This window comes from Thalassophryne amazonica, chromosome 14, assembly GCF_902500255.1.
Source record: "Thalassophryne amazonica chromosome 14, fThaAma1.1, whole genome shotgun sequence".
Lineage (NCBI taxonomy): Eukaryota > Metazoa > Chordata > Actinopteri > Batrachoidiformes > Batrachoididae > Thalassophryne > Thalassophryne amazonica.
Window position 1 is genome coordinate 76404567 of NC_047116.1, and position 19788 is coordinate 76424354.

Sequence of the window (19788 nt, forward strand, 5' to 3'; positions counted from 1 at the left end):
GAGCCGCAGCGGCGCCCGAAGGGCGTGCCTCCACTTGTGCGGCGAGAGCCTCCACCCTGCGGTTTAGGAGAACGTGCTGCTCGGTCATTAAATCGATCCGAGAGGTGAAAGCGGTGAGGATCCGCTGCAACTCACCGATTACCCCTCCCGAAGCCTCCGCTGCGCCTTGGTCTTCCATTGGCCGTTCAACAGCCGGTTGACGCCCCTCGGGATCCATGACGCTGGCCGAGATATCCTGTTGTGAAAGTGTAGGAACACGGACCCACAACAGGGGGCGCAATGAATGGACAATGGAGGAAGTAAAAAACAAGATTTACTACTGAAACAAACACGAGTAGTATAACAAACACAATGTTTAGGGTCGAATCCGCTGGTGTCGTGTGGGCAGGCTCGAAGATAGGAGACGTCCGTCTCAGTCGAACCGGAACCACCCAGATCTCCACTGCCACCGAACCCCGGAAATACTGGAACCGCCAAGTCCCGAATTCCCAGGTGGCCACTGCCTCCGCTCGTCGGATCCGGTACTGCTGGCAGGAGAGAGCAAGAACACACAGGAGTGGATGAACGCACCCAGTACAGAGAGGGGAGAAGCCGCCTCCACCTCTTGGCAAAGTTCAGCAGGAAGGTGAGTACTTATCCAAAGAAGGAGGGTCTCAGTAGTCACCAGTCCTGAAAGGTTTAACAAGTTTATCAATCACAGAATATGCTGCAGAGAATGTTACCTTGGTCTTAGGCGATATCTCGGCACTGAGGTGGAGACGCCGTCCTCCTGATATACCTCGGTGCTGAGTAGAAACAGCTGTGTTTGGTGATGGGTGACAGCTGTCACCCAGATTACTCCCATGATGCGGTAGCGCCCTCTGATGCCTGGAGCCCGCACTCCAGGCAGGGCGCCCTCTGGTGGTGGTGGGCCAGCAGTACCTCCTCTTCAGCGGCCCACACAACACCTTAGGTGAAACTGATGAGGTCAAAATTAGCTGCTCGCACACAGAGTGTGATCCTGTCCAGCACAACATCTGAGGGATCAGCCAACATTGCTGATGGTCGGTTTTTACTGCTGCGCTGCACCACACCTGCATAGCCTCCAGCTGCAAGGTGTATTAGAAAATTATGATCAATCAAACTATGGAGGTTTTCTGATGCACTAACAACCAGCCCTCCAAACTCTCAAGAGCGCGTCATCTCAGCTGTATGTGGAAAGAAGCTGACTGGTTTAATTTGCTCAATTTAGGTGATGGGGTTGAACTGCAACAAAATAACACAGCAGAAGGAGGAACTCAATATTCCAATACTGAGAAGACTGTCTATGTGTGTGTATATAAAACTCTCCTCTGAACCCTCTCCATAGCCTGACGTACACCTGCTATACGATGGAGACCGCAAAAGGTTGTGATTTTGTTGTGTGGGCCGCCAGAAGAGGAGGTACTGCTGGCCCACCACCAGAGGGCGCCCTGCCTGAAGTGCGGGCTTCAGGCATGAGAGGGCGCTGCCGTCACGGACACAGCCGGGGGTGACAGCTGTCACTCATTATCTCTTGACAGCTGTCACCCATCTACACTACATCATCTCACTCCATAAAGACCGGACGTCATCTCTATCTCGTTGCCGAGATATCATCTACCTGTGAAGGTAATATTCTCTGCTGTATCTAAAACGGTGTGCCTTATCTGCTGGACTGGCGTTTGGTGTGAACAGCGACGGCTTCGCTTCACACCCAAACCAGGTAAGTGGTGTAACAGGAGCTGCACGAGTGTGTGATTAGAGGTGGAGGTGACTTTTCACCTTCTGACTGTTTTTGTTACTGGGTGTGCACACACCCACATCTCACTGTTTGTGCTCCTCGCCAGCAGTACCAGATCCGACAGTCGGGGACGGTGATCACCTGGGAATTCGGGACTTGGCGGCTCCAGTATTCACCAGGTTCTGTGGCGGTGGAAATCGTGTGGTCCCGGCTCTTCTCAGGACAGACGTCTTCTATCCTCGAGCCTGCCCACACGTCACCTTGGTGTATTGACTGCTATCAGATTCTGTGATTGTCTGTATAATCGTTGTGCACATTCACAACATTCAATTGTTACCTTTTGGCTCATCTATTGACCATTCATTTTGCGCCCCCTGTTGTGGGTCCGTGTCACTACACTTTCCCCAACAGGATATCTCGGCCAACGTCATGCATCACGAGGGGCGTCAACCATCTGTTGGACAGCCAATGGAAGAGCAGGGTGCACAGGCGTCAGCTGGAGGCGTGATTGGTGAGTTGCAGCACATCCTCACCGCCTTTACCGCTCGGATGGACCTGATGACCGAGCAAAACATCATCCTTAATCGCAGGATGGAGGCTCTCACCGCGCAGGTGGAAGCGTGCGCTCAGGGCGCTGCTGCAGCTCCTCCTCCTGCCGACCCGGTGCCGTATACAGACATTCCGCTGGTCATTCAACGACCCCCCCCACCATCCCCTGAAGCATACATAAGCCCCCCAGAGCCGTACGGAGGTTGTGTGGAGACGTGCGCAGACTTTCTTATGCAGTGTTCGCTCGTCTTTGCACAGCGTCCCGTGATGTATGCGTCTGATGCCAGCAAGGTGGCTTACGTGATTAATTTGCTTTGAGGTGAGGCACGCGGGCTACAGCGCTTTGGGAACACAGTTCACGGCTCCTTGCCTCTTATACTGGGTTTGTGGGGGAGCTCAGACCTGTTTTTGATCACCCTAACAGAGGGGAAACCGCGTCTACCGTGCTGCTGTCAATGAGACAGGGGCGCCGGAGCGCAGCCGAATATGCAGTCGACTTCCGCATCATTGCTGCGAGATCCGGCTGGAATATGAGTGGCGCTCCGCGCCGCCTTCATAAACGGACTGTCGTCGGTCCTGAAGGAGCACCTGGTAGCTAAGGAGGAACCGCGGGATTTGGCTGAGCTTATAGATTTGGTTATACGATTAGAGCGAGGCGAAGGGCGTGGTCAGGCACAAGCCGTCCCTCTTCCTCCCGGGTCCGAAAGGGAGCCGTCTTCCCCACGCTCCACAGCCACAGCGCTCCGTGTGGCTACAGCTCCCCCTGCTGACGATGCTAGGGACACGAGCAGGGCCACATTCAGACAGAGGAGGCTGGTCCGCGGAGAGTGCTTTATCTGCGGCTCGAGTGAGCATCAGCAGAGAGACTGCCTCAAACGGTCAAAACACAAACGCCCGCCCTTAGAGACTGGGCTGAGGGGGGGGTCAAAACATTCACGTGGGTCATACACATCTTTCAACACGTTACAATCCTGAGCAGGGATTTAACCCTTCAAGCCCCAGCACTGGTGGACACGGGATCAGAAGGGAATCTGCTGGATAGCAGATGGCGAAGGGAGGTAGGGCTCCCTCTGGTGGCGCTTTCTTCGCCAGTGAGGGTGCGAGCACTAGATGGCACTCTTCTCCCATTTATCACACACAAGACACTACCTGTAACCCTGGTAGTGTCTGGGAATCACCGGGAGGATATTGAGTTTTTTGTAATTCCTTCTACCTCCCGCGTGATTTTGGGCTTCCCATGGATGATTAAACACAATCCCCGGATTGATTGGCCGTCTGGGGTTGTGGCTCAGTGGAGCGAAACCTGCCACCGGAATTGTTTAGGATCCTCGCTTCCTCCCGGTGTAAATGCTAATGAGGAGGTTAAAGTCCCTCCCAATCTGACGGCGGTGCTGGTTGAGTACCACGATCTTGCTGACGTCTTCAGCAAGGATCTGGCGCTCACTCTTCCCCCGCACCGTCCGTACGATTGTGCAATTGATTTGGTCCTGGGCGTTGAGTTCCCGTCCAGCAGGCTGTACAATCTCTCACATCCTGAGCGCGAATCAATGGAGACCTACATCCGGGACTCATTAGCTGCCGGGTTGATCCGGAATTCCACCTCCCCGATGGGTGCAAGTTTCTTTTTTGTGGGCAAGAAAGATGGCGGACTCCGTCCATGCATTGATTACAGGGGGCTGAACGACATAACGGTTCGTAATCGATACCCTTTACCCCTGTTGGATTCAGTGTTCACGCCACTGCATGGAGCCCAAATTTTCACCAAACTGGACCTTAGGAATGCGTACCACCTGGTTCGGATCCGGAAGGGAGACGAATGGAAGACAGTATTCAACACCCCATTAGGTCATTTTGAGTACCTGGTCATGCCGTTCGGCCTCACTAACGCCCCCGCGACGTTCCAAGCATTGGTAAATGACATCTTGCGGGACTTCCTGCACCGATTCATCTTCGTATATCTGGATGACATACTCATCTTTTCCCCGGACCCTGAGACTCATGTCCAGCATGTACGTCAGGTCCTGCAGCGGTTGTTGGAGAACCAGCTGTTTGTGAAGGGCGAGAAGTGTGAGTTTCACCGCACCTCTTTGTCCTTCCTGGGGTTCATCATCTCCTCCAACTCCGTCGCCCCTGATCTGGCCAAGGTTGCGGCAGTGAGAGATTGGCCCCAACCAACAAGCCGTAGGAAGCTGCAACAGTTCCTCGGCTTTGCAAATTTCTATAGGAGGTTCATTAAGGGCTACAGTCAGGTAGTTAGCCCCCCGACAGCCCTGACCTCTCCAAAAGTCCCCTTCACCTGGTCGGATCGGTGCGAAGCCGCGTTCAAGGAGTTGAAACGCCGGTTCTCGTCTGCACCAGTTCTGGTGCAGCCCGACCCTAGCCGCCAGTTTGTGGTTGAAGTGGACGCCTCTGACTCAGGGATAGGAGCCGTGCTATCCCAGAGCGGAGAGACCGATAAGGTTCTTCACCCGTGTGCCTACTTTTCTCGCAGGTTGACCCCAGCTGAATGGAACTATGACGTCGGCAATCGAGAACTCCTTGCGGTGAAAGAGGCTCTTGAGGAGTGGAGACACCTGTTGGAGGGAGCGTCTGTGCCTTTCACGGTTTTCACTGACCATCAGAACCAGATGCCGTCCCAGGGTATGACGACCATCTTCACGATAGTGGACCGGTTCTCCAAGGCGGCCCACTTCGTGGCCCTCCCGAAGCTCCCCACGGCCCAGGAGACTGCAGACCTCCTGGTCCACCATGTAGTCCGTCTGCATGGGATACCTACCGACATCGTCTCTGATCGTGGTCCCCAGTTCTCCTCACACATCTGGAGGAGCTTCTGCCGGGAACTGGGGGCCACTGTGAGCCTCTCATCCGGGTATCACCCGCAGACCAATGGACAGGCAGAACGGGCCAATCAGGAATTGGAGCAAGCCCTGCGCTGTGTGACGTTCGCACACCCGACGGCCTGGAGTGAACATCTGGCCTGGATCGAGTATGCGCATAACAGCCAGGTGTCCTCTGCCACCGGCCTCTCCCCATTTGAGGTGTGTTTGGGGTATCAGCCCCCATTGTTTCCCGTGGTGGAGGGAGAGGTCGTGTGCCCTCGGTCCAGGCCCACCTGCGGAAGTGCCGTCGGGTGTGGCGCGCCGCCCGTTCTGCCTTGTTGAAGGCCCGGACGAGGGCGAAGACCCATGCAGACCGCCGGCGATCCCCGGCCCCTGCTTACCAGCCCGGGCAGAAGGTGTGGCTATCCATGAAGGACATCCCCCTCCAGGTGGACTCCCCGAAACTCAGGGACAGGTATATTGGGCCATACAAGATCCTCAAAATCCTCAGTCCTGCCGCAGTGAAGCTCCAACTCCCGGCTTCACTGCGGATCCACCCGGTCTTTCATGTGTCTAGGATCAAATCTCACCACACCTGACCCCTCTGTGCTCCCGGACCCGCGCCGCCTCCTGCCTGGATCATCGACGGGGAGCTGGCTTGGACGGTGCGCCGGCTCCTGGACGTCCGTCGGATGGGCCGGGGGTTCCAGTATTTGGTGGACTGGGAGGGGTATGGACCCGAAGAACGCTCCTGGGTGAAGAGGAGCTTCATCCTGGATCCGGCCCTCCTGGCCGATTTCTGCCGCCGTCACCCGGACAAGCCTGGTCGGGCGCCAGGAGGTGCCCGTTGAGGGGGGGGTCCTGTTAAGTGGGCCGCCAGAAGAGGAGGTACTGCTGGCCCACCACCAGAGGGCGCCCTGCCTGAAGTGCGGGCTTCAGGCATGAGAGGGCGCTGCCGCCACGGACACAGCCGGGGGTGACAGCTGTCACTCATTATCTCTTGACAGCTGTCACCCATCTACACTACATCATCTCACTCCATAAAGACCGGACGTCATCTCCACCTCGTTGCCGAGATATCATCTACCTGTGAAGGTAATATTCTCTGCTGTATCTAAAACTGTCATAGTCTGAACTCTTTTTGCAGCCGCTTTCCTGTGGTGTACCTTATCTGCTGGATTGGCGTTTGGTGTGAACAGCGACAGCTTTGCTTCACACCCAAACCAGATAAGTGGTGTAACAGGAGCTGCACGAGTGTGTGATTAGAGGTGGAGGTGACTTTCCACCTTCTGACTGTTTTTGTTACTGTGTGTGCACACACCCACATCTCACTGTTTGTGCTCCTCACCAGCAGTACCAGATCCGACAGTCGGGGACGGTGATCACCTGGGAATTTGGGACTTGGCGGCTCCAGTATTCACCAGGTTCTGTGGCGGTGGAAATCGTGTGGTCCCGGCTCTTCTCAGGACAGACGTCTTCTATCCTCGAGCCTGCCCACACGTCACCTTGGTGTATTGACTGCTATCAGATTCTGTGATTGTCTGTATAATCGTTGTGCACATTCACAACATTAAATTGTTACCTTTTGGCTCATCTATTGACCGTTCATTTGCGCCCCCTGTTGTGGGTCCGTGTCACTACACTTTCCCCAACAGATTTGTCACGTTTACATTTTTGCAGCTACCTGTTATGTGGGCCGCTGAAGAGGAGGTACTGCTGGCCCACCACCACCAGAGGGCGCCCTGATTGGAGTGCGGGCTCCAAGCACGAGAGGGCGCCAGACCCAGAAGAAGTGACAGCTGTCACTCATCCTCAGCACCAGCTGTCACTTATTCATCATCATCACCATCACCATAAAGGCCGGACTGCAACTCCACCTCCTCGCCGAGAAATCGACTACCGAAGAGGTATTTCTCTGCTGACTCATATCGTTGAGTGATAATCTGACCTTCTTTTGCAGCCGTTATCCTGTGGTGTTCGTCCTTATCTGTGGGATTGGCGTTTGGTGTGACAGTGACGGCTTCGCCTCACACCCCAAACCAGATAAGTGGTTTAAACAGGAGCTGCACGAGTGTGTGATTGGAGGTGGAGGTGCTCCCTCCTAACTAAGTGCAGACTGTGGATTACTGAGTGTGCGAATTCACACTCATCCAGAACTGTTTTTGTTTTCTGCCAGCAGTACCAGGGTCGACAGCCGAAGACAGAGGCCACCTGGGGACTCGGGACTTGGCGGCTCCGGTGTTCTTCAGGCCGTTGGTGGGGGAAGTCGTGTGGGACGCGGCTCATCTCTCGTCGGGGGTCTTCTATCTTCGAGCCTGCCCACACGTCACCTGGTGCCAATTGACTTTACTGATCTTGTGTGTTTAGTTGTGTGTTGTCACAACATTAAATTGTTACTTTTTGGCTTATTCATTTTCCGTTCCTTTGCGCCCCCTGTTGTGGGTCCGTGCTACGACACCTTCCCAACACTACCTTTCCCTTCATACATTTGTATGTAAGTGTTTGGGTACCCCTGATGATTTCCATGATTTTCCTTTATAAATCATTGGTTGTCTGGATCAGCAATTTCAGTTAAATATATCATATAGCAGACAAACACAGTGCTATTTGAGAAGTGAAATAAAGTTTATAGGATTTACAGAAAGTGTGCAATAATTATTTAAACAAAATTAGGCAGGTGCATAAATTTGGGCACCCAACAGAAAAAATGTATCAATATTTAGTAGATCCTCCTTTTGCAGAAATAACACCCTATAACATGCTTCCAATGAGAGTCTGGATTCTGGTTGAAAGTATTTTGGAACATTCTTTTTTACAAAACATCTCAGGTTTGTTGGTTTCCGAGCATGGAGAGCCAGCTTAAAATTACACCACAGATTTTCAAAAATATTCAGGTCTGGGGACTGAGATGGCCATTCCAGAACATTCTACTTGTTCCTCTGCATGAATGCCTCAGTAGATTTTGAGCAGTGTTTTGGGTCGTTGTCAAGACAAAAGGGTCATTGTCTTGTTGAAAGATCCAGCCCCAGTGCAACTTCAACTTTGTCAATGACTCATGAACATTGTTCTCAAGAATCTGCTGATATTGGCGTGTACGCAGAAAAAGCTCCCTCTACATTACAGCATCATACAGCATCTCCTTGTGCAAAGTGTGCTGTATAGCTGAACGATACACAGAGACACTATCTGCAGCAAGATCATGTTGTTGGTCTTTGGAGCAGGTCTGTGGGTTGACTATGACTGTTCAGTTTATCTGAGATTTTTCTTGGCCTGCACTTCGGGCCTTAACTAATACTGTGCCTGCGGCCTTCCATTTCCTCACTAAGTTCCTCACAATGGAAACTGACAGCTGAAATCTCTGAGACAGCTTTTAGTATCCTTCCCCTAAACCATGATGTTGAACAATCTTTGTTTTCAGGTCATCTGAGAGTTGTTTAGAGGCTCCCATGTTGCCACTCATTAGAAGAGATGCAAAGAGGGGAAACATTTGCAAATGGCCACCTTAAATACCCTTTCTCATGATTGGATTCACCTGTGTAAGAACGTCAAGGGTCAGTGAGCCTTCCAAACCAATTTTGTGTTCCAATATGCTAAATGTATTCAAATCAATAAAATGAAAACGGTGCGCAAATTTATGCACCTGCCTAATTTTGTTTAAATAATTATTGCACACTTTCTGTAAATACTACAATCCCTGGCAAAAATTATGGAATTACCGGCCTCGGAGGATGTTCATTCAGTTGTTTAATTTTGTAGAAAAAAAGCAGATCACAGACATGACACAAAACTAAAGTCATTTCAAATGGCAACTTTCTGGCTTTAAGAAACACTATAAGAAACCAAGAAAAAAAATTGTGGCAGTCAGTAACGGTTACTTTTTTAGACCAAGCAGAGGGAAAAAAATATGGACTCACTCAATTCTGAGGAATAAATTATGGAATCACCCTGTAAATTTTCATCCCCAAAACTAACACCTGCATCAAATCAGATCTGCTCATTAGTCTGCATCTAAAAAGGAGTGATCACACCTTGGAGAGCTGTTGCACCAAGTGGACTGACATGAATCATGGCTCCAACACGAGGGATGTCAATTGAAACAAAGGAGAGGATTATCAAACTCTTAAAAGAGGGTAAATCATCACACAATGTTGCAAAAAATGTTGGTTGTTCACAGTCAGCTGTGTCTAAACTCTGGACAAAATACAAACAACATGGGAAGGTTGTTAAAGGCAAACATACTGGTAGACCAAGGAAGACATCAAAGCATCAAGACAGAAAACTTAAAGCAATGTCTCAAAAATCGAAAATGCACAACAAAACAAATGAGGAACAAATGGGAGGAAACTGGAGTCAACGTCTGTGACCGAACTGTAAGAAACCGCCTAAAGGAAATGGGATTTACATACAGAAAAGCTAAAAAAAGCCATCATTAACACCTAAACAGAAAAAAACAAGGTTACAATGGGCTAAAGAAAAGCAATCGTGGACTGTGGATGACTGGATGAAAGTCATATTCAGTGATGAATCTCAAATCTGCATTGGGCAAGGTGATGATGCTGGAACTTTTGTTTGGTGCCGTTCCAATGAGATTTATAAAGATGACTGCCTGAAGAGAACATGTAAATTTCCACAGTCATTGATGATATGGGGCTGCATGTCAGGTAAAGGCACTGGGGAGATGGCTGTCATTACATCATCAATAAATGCACAAGTTTACATTGATATTTTGGACACTTTTCTTATCCCATCAATTGAAAGGATGTTTGGGGATGATGAAATCATTTTTCAAGATGATAAATCATCTTGCCATAGAGCAAAAACTGTGAAAACATTCCTTGCAAAAAGACACGTAGGGTCAATGTCATGGCCTGCAAATAGTCTGGATCTTAATCCAATTGAAAATCTTTGGTGGAAGTTGAAGAAAATGGTCCATGACAAGGCTCCAACCTGCAAAGCTGATCTGGCAACAGCAATTAGAGAAAGTTGGAGCCAGATTGATGAAGAGTACTGTTTGTCACTCATTAAGTCCATGCCTCAGAGACTGCAAACTTATAAAAGCCAGAGGTGGTGCAACAAAATACTAGTGATGTGTTGGAGCATTCTTTTGTTTTTCATGATTCCATAATTTTTTCCTCAGAATTGAATGATTCCATATTTTTTTCCCTCTGCTTGGTCTAAAAAGTAATCGTTACTGACTGCCACAATTTTTTTTTCCTGATTTCTTATAGTGTTTCTTAAAGCCAGAAAGTTGCCATTTGAAATGACTTTAGTTTTGTGTCAGGTCTGTGATCTGCTTGTTTTTCTACAAAATTAAACAACTAAATGAACATGCTCCGAGGCCGGTGATTCCATAATTTTTGCCAGGGGTTGTAGAAACATCATTTCACTTCTCAAATATCAGTGTGTTCATCTGCTATATGATATATTTAACTGAAATTTCTGATCCAGACAACCAATTATTTATAAAGGAAAATCATGAAAATTATCAGGGGTGCCCAAACTTTTGCATACAACTGTATTTTAATAGTCTTTGCAGTGTGCCCACTGATTAGATTTCAATCATGGATCAAATACATTTGGCAGAAAAGTCACAAATATGACTAACGTCACAACACGGAGTCTGAAAAAGATGCTCAAATGAACGGCAATTCATAGAGGAAAATTATACATGCCATATCTTGGTTTGGAGGTTGATGATTGTAAAAAGAAGTGAAGCTCATTGAGGGACAAATTAATCCAGAAAAGGCCACTGTTCCTGTGGCAAATTGCATAAAGACGCGACGGAGAACATTAAAAGGGTCACACGTACATCAACGTAATTCCATGGCCACAGAGTTACTGGGTTGTAGAAGCATAAATCAGGCTTTAGAATTTTAAGGTACCACTCCACAGCGTATTTAGAAAAAAGACTCGACCAAATGTAATCCTTTTGTAATGCACATAATGTCCGGCGCTTATTTAAGGCAGGCATTTGTTTTTTCAGACGAAGTTTTGACTCGGTCAGATGTTTAATCAAGGAAATACGTAAGCCTAATTGGTGCTGGGAATTCCCTGTGGACTGTTCAGCGCTTCCTGACGTTAACTAATCCGCTACATACATATAATGGATTTTCTCCATTTTATAAATATTATGGATTTTCTCCATTTTATACATATAGCAGAGTTCAAGTACAACTGACAAAATTCACTGGTCCACCTGAATCCATTATATCGGAGTTTTAATACTACATATATATGTGGGTGTGGGTATATGTATGTGCATGCATTCTTACCTGAAGCCTGAACTTCCATGATATACTGATGTAGGTCTTGGCCCTGTTGCATCACTTCAAAGGTCATGTTGTTCATGGTTGCCTTCCTCTCTGCGTGCCACTTCAGTCGCTGCTCCGCAAGGCCAATATCATCGGAGGTACCAGAGGAGGAACCGCCTCCCCCGCTGCCTCCATTACTGCTACCACCTGAGCGACTGGGATCAGTGAGCTGACGGGACAGATCTTCACTCCATGCATCCAACTCTGCTGTGACCTAAATAAAGAAAGAAAACAGTTAAAATTACATGAATTAAATGGGATAAATACTGAAAAATTTAACTTTGCAAATGTGATATTGACCTGAAGGCCTTGTGTCCCCATCACAGAAACATGTGTAGTCCCATACCTATTTGTGAGTGGGCATGATTTTCATAAAGCCATATCATAAATATAAAAACATAACAAGGCAACATCAAACTGCATTGTAGTAATCATGGTATAGACTAGTCCCCAGGATTTTAGTGGGGAGACTACATTCAGCGAAAAAAGGTAACCAGGAACTATTTGTGTACTAGTCATGATACGATGTGGAGGTTTGAGTGAAAAGGGCATGAAGGCTACAGTGCTGGAGTAAGAACATGACCTTGCTCTTCAAAGGATGGATCGTAGCTGCAAATAAAATCCATGGAAATTTATAGCGAGGTCAGTGTTCATTGTACATGGACACAATTTTTGACTCTTAGATCTTCAAGACATGTATTCTTACTCCCAGTTTGATAAACCTGTTATTTCTTTGAAAAGATAATGGGTGTGTTGCAAATATTTTTGGCGCTATAACCCTCAACATTTTGTCAAGGTGAGTCACCGTGAAGGGATGATGTTTGCTGCAAATTTGATGAACCTGTCTGAAATCCTTTGAAAGTTATTGAGAGTACAGTCTGCATCACACACAGACACTAGTTTTGGCTCAGAGACCTTCAATATTTCGGTCAAGGTCACTCATCGAACTTGACCTAGACTTTCAAGGGATGCATCCCTGCTGGAAACTTGGTAAACCTGTCCCAAATCTATAAAAAAGTTATAGGAAGTCTAGAGTTTTGGATGGATGCACAGACGGACAGCACAGGGGTGATGGGGGACAAAAACAATTCAGTGTAGTAACAAAGACACAATAAATGTTACTGAAGAACAATGTTAACAGATTATTTGTGCAGGAAAGTGACCCTGTGGCTACAACATAAACAGCTTAAACATTAACTGTTCCATGGATCCATGCATTGAAACACTTTGGGCCCCATCTTACACCTGCCACTTGTGCAGTGCACAGCACAGCACAAGTGGCATGACAAGTTTCAAATCAAGTGTCCATTTTTAAAAACGAAATGAAGTTGGGCTCACGTGTACACCTATCAGTAATAGGCAGGCTGAACCAAAATTAACTGTCCCTGCAGTCACTAAATCATATCAGTGCAAGCTAAATCAATGCATTTTGAACGTGGTGAACATTTTTTATGGTACAAGCACCAGCAAAGGTGGTCAAAGGACCCTATTATTTTTAGACCCTATAGATTCCTATAGGACCCTATAGATTCCTCCTGCGCACTCCAGCACAAGATGCACTGAGTTTTCCCATTTCTTTTATCTGTGTTCATGACGATGAACTTTAAATTCAACCCAGCGCCATTTCCACGATTTTGTGTCCTTATTAAACTTTTTCAAACCATGTTTCTCACCATCTTCCCTCTCTCCGATGATGATGATGACTAATGATTAAATGCAGAGTGGTGCATACAGAGCAAAAAGAGACAGAAACACTCATCATCATGGAAACCCCCCAGCAGTCTAAGTCTATAGCAGCATAACTAAGGGATGGTTCAGGGTCACCTGATCCAGCCCTAACTATAAGCTTTAGCAAAAAGGAAAGTTTTAAGCCTAATCTTAAAAGTAGAGAGGGTGTCTGTCTCCCTGATCTGAACTGGGAGCTGGTTCCACAGGAGAGGAGCCTGAAAGCTGAAGGCTCTGCCTCCCATTCTACTCTTACAAACCCTAGGAACTACAAGTAAGCCTGCAGTCTGAGAGCGAAGCGCTCTATTGGGGTGGTATGGTACTATGAGGTCCCTAAGATAAGATGGGACCTGATTATTCAAAACCTTATAAGTAAGAAGAAGAATTTTAAATTCTATTCAAGAATTAACAGGAAGCCAATGAAGAGAGGCCAATATGGGTGAGATATGCTCTCTCCTTCTAGTCCCTGTCAGTACTCTAGCTGCAGCATTTTGAATTAACTGAAGGCTTTTCAGGGAACTTTTAGGACAACCTGATAATAATGAATTACAATAATCCAGCCTAAAGGAAATAAATGCATGAATTAGTTTTTCAGCATCACTCTGAGACAACACCTTTCTAATTTTAGAGATATTGCGCAAATGCAAAAAAGCAGTCCTACATATTTGTTTAATATGCACATTGAATGACATATCCTGATCAAAAATTACTCCAAGATTTCTCACAGTATTACTAGAGGTGATGGTAATGCCATCCAGAGTAAGGATCTGGTTAGACACCATGTTTCTAAGATTTGTGGGGCCAAGTACAATAACTTCAGTTTTATCTGAGTTTAAAAGCAGGAAATTAGAGGTCATCCATGTCTTTATGTCTTTAAGACAATCCTGCAGTTTAGCTAATTGGTGTGTGTCCTCTGGCTTCATGGATAGATAAAGCTGGGTATCATCTGCGTAACAATGAAAATTTAAGCAATGCTGTCTAATAATACTGCCTAAGGGAAACATGTATAAAGTGAATAAAATTGGTCCTAGCACAGAACCTTGTGGAACTCCATAATTAACCTTAGTCTGTGAAGAAGATTCGACATTTACATGAACAAATTGTAATCTATTAGATAAATATGATTCAAACCACTGCAGTGCAGTGCCTTTAATACATATGGCATGCTCTAATCTCTGTAACAAAATTTTATGGTCAACAGTATCAAAAGCAGCACTGAGGTCTAACAGAACAAGCACAGAGATGAGTCCACTGTCCGAGGCCATAAGAAGATCATTTGTAAGCTTCAGTAATGCTGTTTCTGTACTATGATGAATTCTAAAACCTGACTGAAACTCTTCAAATAGACCATTCCTCTGCAGATGATCAGTTAGCTGTTTTACAACTACCCTTTCAAGAATTTTTGAGAGAAAAGGAAGGTTGGCTGCTTTAAGCTACGAGTTTGTGAGTTATACCACGGAGTCAGACACTTCTGATTTAAAGCTCTCTTTTTCAGAGGAGCTACAGCATCCAAAGTTGTCCTCAATGAGGATATAAAACTATTGACGAGATAATCTATCTCACTCACAGAGTTTAGGTAGCTACTCTGCACTGTGTTGGTATATGGCATTAGAGAACATAAAGAAGGAATCATATCCTTAAACCTAGTTACAGTGCTTTCTGAAAGACTTCTACTGTAATGAAACTTATTCCCCACTGCTGGGTAGTCCATCAGAGTAAATGTAAATGTTATTAAGAAATGATCAGACAGAAGGGAGTTTTCAGGGAATACTGTTAAGTCTTCAATTTCCATACCATAAGTCAGAACAAGATTTAAGATATGATTAAAGTGGTGGGTGGACTCATTTACATTTGAGCAAAGCCAATTGAGTCTAATAATAGATTAAATGCAGTGCTGAGGCTGTCATTCTCAGCATCTGTGTGGATGTTAAAATCGCCCACTATAATTATCTTATCTGAGCTAAGCACTAAGTCAGGCAAAAGGTCTGAAAATTCACAGAGAAACTCACAGTAACGACCAGGTGGACGATAGATAATAACAAATAAAACTGGTTTTCGGGACTTCCAATTTGGATGAACAAGACTAAGAGTCAAGCTTTCAAATGAATTAAAGCTCTGTCTGGGTTTTGGATTAATTAATAAGCTGGAATGGAAGATTGCTGCTAATCCTCCGCCTCGGCCCGTGCTACGAGCATTCTGGCAGTTAGTGACTCGGGGGTGTTGACTCATTTAAACTAACATATTCATCCTGCTGTAACCAGGTTTCTGTAAGGCAGAATAAATCAATATGTTGATCAATTATTATATCATTTACTAACAGGGACTTAGAAGAGAGATAGAATAGAAACGGAAAACAGGAAATAAAAACAACATCTGCTGCGTCAGCTAAATCCATGGCCCACTGCATTATGATACTTGAGTTACAGCAAAGGATGACATGGGTTCAGGATTAGTCAAACATCATTCAGACCACTTATTTTATATTCAAATGTCAATTCAACTTTTAAAATCTGAATTTATAAACGCTAAATATACACCTCAAGGACTTCGGAGCACCTGGAGGGAAGCTACACCAACACAGGGAGAACATGATTGCAATTTGGTAAGAAATGCACACACATGCACACAATAACACTTTCCCTCTCTCTCACCTCGATAGTATACTGCTCAAATATACGTAGCTGCAGAAAGATGTCCAACTTGATTTTGCGTTCATGGCACAGTTCCTCCATCTGACCCTGGGCCTCGTCCAGCTGCTGCAGCATCCCCTGGATGTGTGCAATAGAACTGCAGTGGGGTGTTTTGTTTGTGGACATAGCTGCATCTCTGTGAAGAGGCATAGAAATAAGTAAAAAGCAAATACAGATCACAAACCTGACAATACTGGCAGTTTGGTTCAAACAAGGTGTGTTTGGATAAAATAAATGTTAAATCCATCAAAACAAGATTACAGACACTTGCCCCTTTCCATCAGTTCCAGTATTTAATTCAGGGTTTTGTTTGTTTGTTTTTTGGTCTACATATATTACTCAAGAATTAATCACAGATGTGTTATGTGTCGACGCGGGTTGAGGAGCGGACCTGTGTCTGACGGAACCCAGCGCTAAAATAACCAGAAAGCGGTTCCAATAACAGAAACAATTTATTGAGTCACCCTCTGGTGCTAAACAAAGTGTAGAAACTAAAACAGCGTCATTCTGGTGGAGTGAAGGCTGGCACGCTCTCCAGCGCCCAAAAGGATCGAAGCCCGGCGCTTCTGGACTCACTGTTACCGCCAAATACCCCCCAGGTGGACACAACAAACCGACTCTCTGCGAAGGATAGAAGAGGTGCGGTAAGTCAGCAGTTACAACCAATATCCTTCAAAAGACACACACCATCAGCAACACATTCAGGTCTGTATTTTAAGCTTTATGCAAATGAGCAGCTTCTCACAACAGGTGGAGGATCACTTGTCCGCATGCCACAGCAGTGAGAAGAAAGCTGCACAATTCTCATCACAATTCAAATCTACTGCGTAACAAAATACCAAGTTACTATCAACAAGTAGTCAAACAATTAATCACCTCTGATGTGTGCTGACAGCATGTGTCCCTCACCCTTCCTGCTTCACAGGCACGATGTGTCAAACCCAGGCGCGGTCCTCAGCGTCTCACAAACGAACATCACAAGGTCGAGTTCCCGGCAATTCTGCTTGAATCACACATGGCTTAAATGCAGAACGCCATCTAATTATCTGCTTCAGCTGAAAGTCTTTAAGGTTGCATGTGAGCACCATCCACAGGTGCAACACATGATGTTGATGAGGGTGAAGGACTCTTCAGCCAGCACCTTCTCCACAGACAAATCAGTTTTCATACCACCTGGAGAGCAAAGAAAAGAAAAGAACAGCAAAATGTCCAGCCACACCCCCCCAACACACAACAGTACCCCCCTTTAACGGGAAGCCTCCCGGCGACCGAACAGACCATGCCCGAGAACAGCACCTCCCTCCGGGGTCCTCGTCAGGAAGCAGACAGCACAACGCTCCCAAGGTCCACCACAGACAGCAGTACAGGGCACCGCAGCTGGAAGGCCGGCTGGCATCAACAAAAAACCCCAAAACAGACCCCAGTACAATCCAACACACAAGAAAAAACATAAAAACCACCCAAAACCTCCCCAGGGGACCGTCCCATCCAACCCCGGGAAGAAAAGAAAAACTCCCAAACGCAAAAACCCAACACAGCCCCACAAACACAATACAAACATAAATGCATAAAAGAAAAATAACAAACAACCCCCCCAGAACGACCTGCAGAGCCCAACCCCCCCCAGAAGGCCTTTACCGCCGGTTCCAGGAGGAATAGCCAGAACCGGAATCCCACAAAGGTCCCCAGGTATACATGGAGCAAACGGCGCCCCCCAGAGGACCGTACCATCAAACCCCAGGAGGCACCCTCCCCACAACCCCGGAACCCCAGACCTGGCTAGTCGGCCCCACAAGTCAATTCCCCCCGAGAGGACCGTCCCATCAACCCTGGAGGTGGAACCCGGAAGGAAACAAAACTAAATCAAAGTCCAACCCCCGGAGGACTACCTAAAACAACCCCGGGGGCAAATAAAACAACCGTAAACCCTGTTACCTTCCCCGGCACCCAGAAAGACCCCAGGTCCCTCCCAGAGCCCCTCGGCGGCTCAAATTTGGCGAACGGCTCAAAACATTAAGCCGGGGAAGGGAACAGGAAAAACTAACCCAGCCCCAACCCCAAGGCGCAGTGGAAAACCGGAAATACGTCCGGTGCCCCAACTCGACCATACCCCAGCCTCTCGGGAGGGGTGGAACTACCGAAATGGCGAACGGCAACAGATCGGCCCACCCCTCCGACTGAGGTATGTTCCCGCTGCACCACACCCCGGCAACACCGATGACGAACGGTACAAAGGCTCACCGAGGCTGGAGTGGAACCGGGCCCTAACCAAACCAAGAAAAACACCCCTAACAACCCCCCCCTAGGTGCAGAGATATTCTGAGAACGCTCAGCGTGACCAACCTGCACCACCCCACAACCCACAAGACGAACGGTCCTGGGGCAAGTGAGGTTGGGGTTAGGGATGTAGGGAAATAAAAAACAACAAAACAAAACGACCCCAAAACCCAAACAGAAAATACCTAACTACACATAAAAAATAACGATCAAGTGAGCCCAGACGGGCTTCTAACCGCCTAACGTTCACTCCACCAGACACGCCTCTGACTCCCCAAACAAATTATAACCCCTATTCAAAGAAAACAAAACATTAACCCATACAAGTTTTTTTTTTTTTTTTTTTTTTGTGTGTGTGTGTGTGTGTGTTATTTTGCCTGTCCCAGAACACCTGGAGATACGTCACCATTATTTTTCTTGACGCTTATATGTCGGGGCAATACAGTGGTCTCTGCTCGTCCGAGCTGCATAGGCTCGTCAGCAAGAGGAGCCCGAGGTCCCGTCGGAGGAGCCTCAGTGGGGCGAAGAAGAGGCGGCCCAGATCTGTGTCGGGGAAAGCCCCGAGACGAAAAAACCCGCTCTGATGGCCGCCCTCTCTCGCGTCCACGCTCCTTCATCCGATCATCTAGACGAATCACCAACGATATTAGCTCATCTAAATCGTTTGGCTCGTCACGGACTGCCAGGTCGTCTTTTAATGACTCATTTAACCCATCTACAAACACTCCTCGTAAAGCTGCGGCATTCCAACCTGACTGAGCAGAAAAAATCCGGAAGTCCACGGAATACTCCGCCGCACTCCGCCTCCCCTGCCTGAGATTCAGCAACCATTGGGCAACGGTATTCGTTTTCACCGGATAGTCAAAAACCAGTCGGAACTCCCGGGAGAAATCCTTAAGGGATCCTAACAATGGCGAGTTGTTACTCCACAACGCTGTGACCCAAGCTAAGGTGTCACCTCGGAGCAAATTTGTCACATATGAAACACGGCTCCCATCAGAAGAGAAGGAAGCCGGTCGCTGAGCAAAAACCAGAGAACATTGCATCAAAAACGAAGCACAGGCTTCAACGTCTCCCGCATAAGGCTCCGGATGACAAATAATCGGTTCGGACGCCGAATCTCTGGGTGACGGAGTTATCTGCACCGGTATCGATGGTGCCGCAGCTGGAGCAGCAGGAAGCGGAACGGCTTGCGCTGCAAGCTCCGTAACACGGGCGTCTGTTTGTTTAATTTGGTTTGCGAGATGCTGTAATTGCTCCCATATTTTCTCCAAGTGTTCTTGAACTTTTTCGGCGAAAGGAACCGCCTCTGCCGCTGGGTCCATTATGGAATGGCCGGGAACTACTGTTATGTGTCGACGCGGGTTGAGGAGCGGACCTGTGTCTGACGGAACCCAGCGCTAAAATAACCAGAAAGCGGTTCCAATAACAGAAACAATTTATTGAGTCACCCTCTGGTGCTAAACAAAGTGTAGAAACTAAAACAGCGTCATTCTGGTGGAGTGAAGGCTGGCACGCTCTCCAGCGCCCAAAAGGATCGAAGCCCGGCACTTCTGGACTCACTGTTACCGCCAAACACCCCCCAGGTGGACACGACAAACCGACTCTCTGCGAAGGATAGAAGAGGTGAGGTAAGTCAGCAGTTACAACCAATATCCTTCAAAAGACACACACCA

At 47.3% G+C, this 19788-nt stretch overlaps 1 protein-coding gene across 2 annotated transcripts in view; it reads right to left on the reverse strand.

Annotated features, from left to right (window-relative positions):
* Positions 1 to 19788, reverse strand: part of kalrna (kalirin RhoGEF kinase a) — a 609141-nt gene that overhangs the window by 373251 nt on the left and 216102 nt on the right. For both annotated transcript variants that reach the window (XM_034186645.1, XM_034186644.1), the window contains exons 17-18: positions 15797 to 15971; positions 11382 to 11634 (exon numbers count right to left, since the gene is read on the reverse strand). In XM_034186645.1, the coding sequence (XP_034042536.1) occupies positions 11382 to 11634; positions 15797 to 15971 (428 nt within the window). The remainder of the gene's footprint in view (positions 1 to 11381; positions 11635 to 15796; positions 15972 to 19788) is intronic.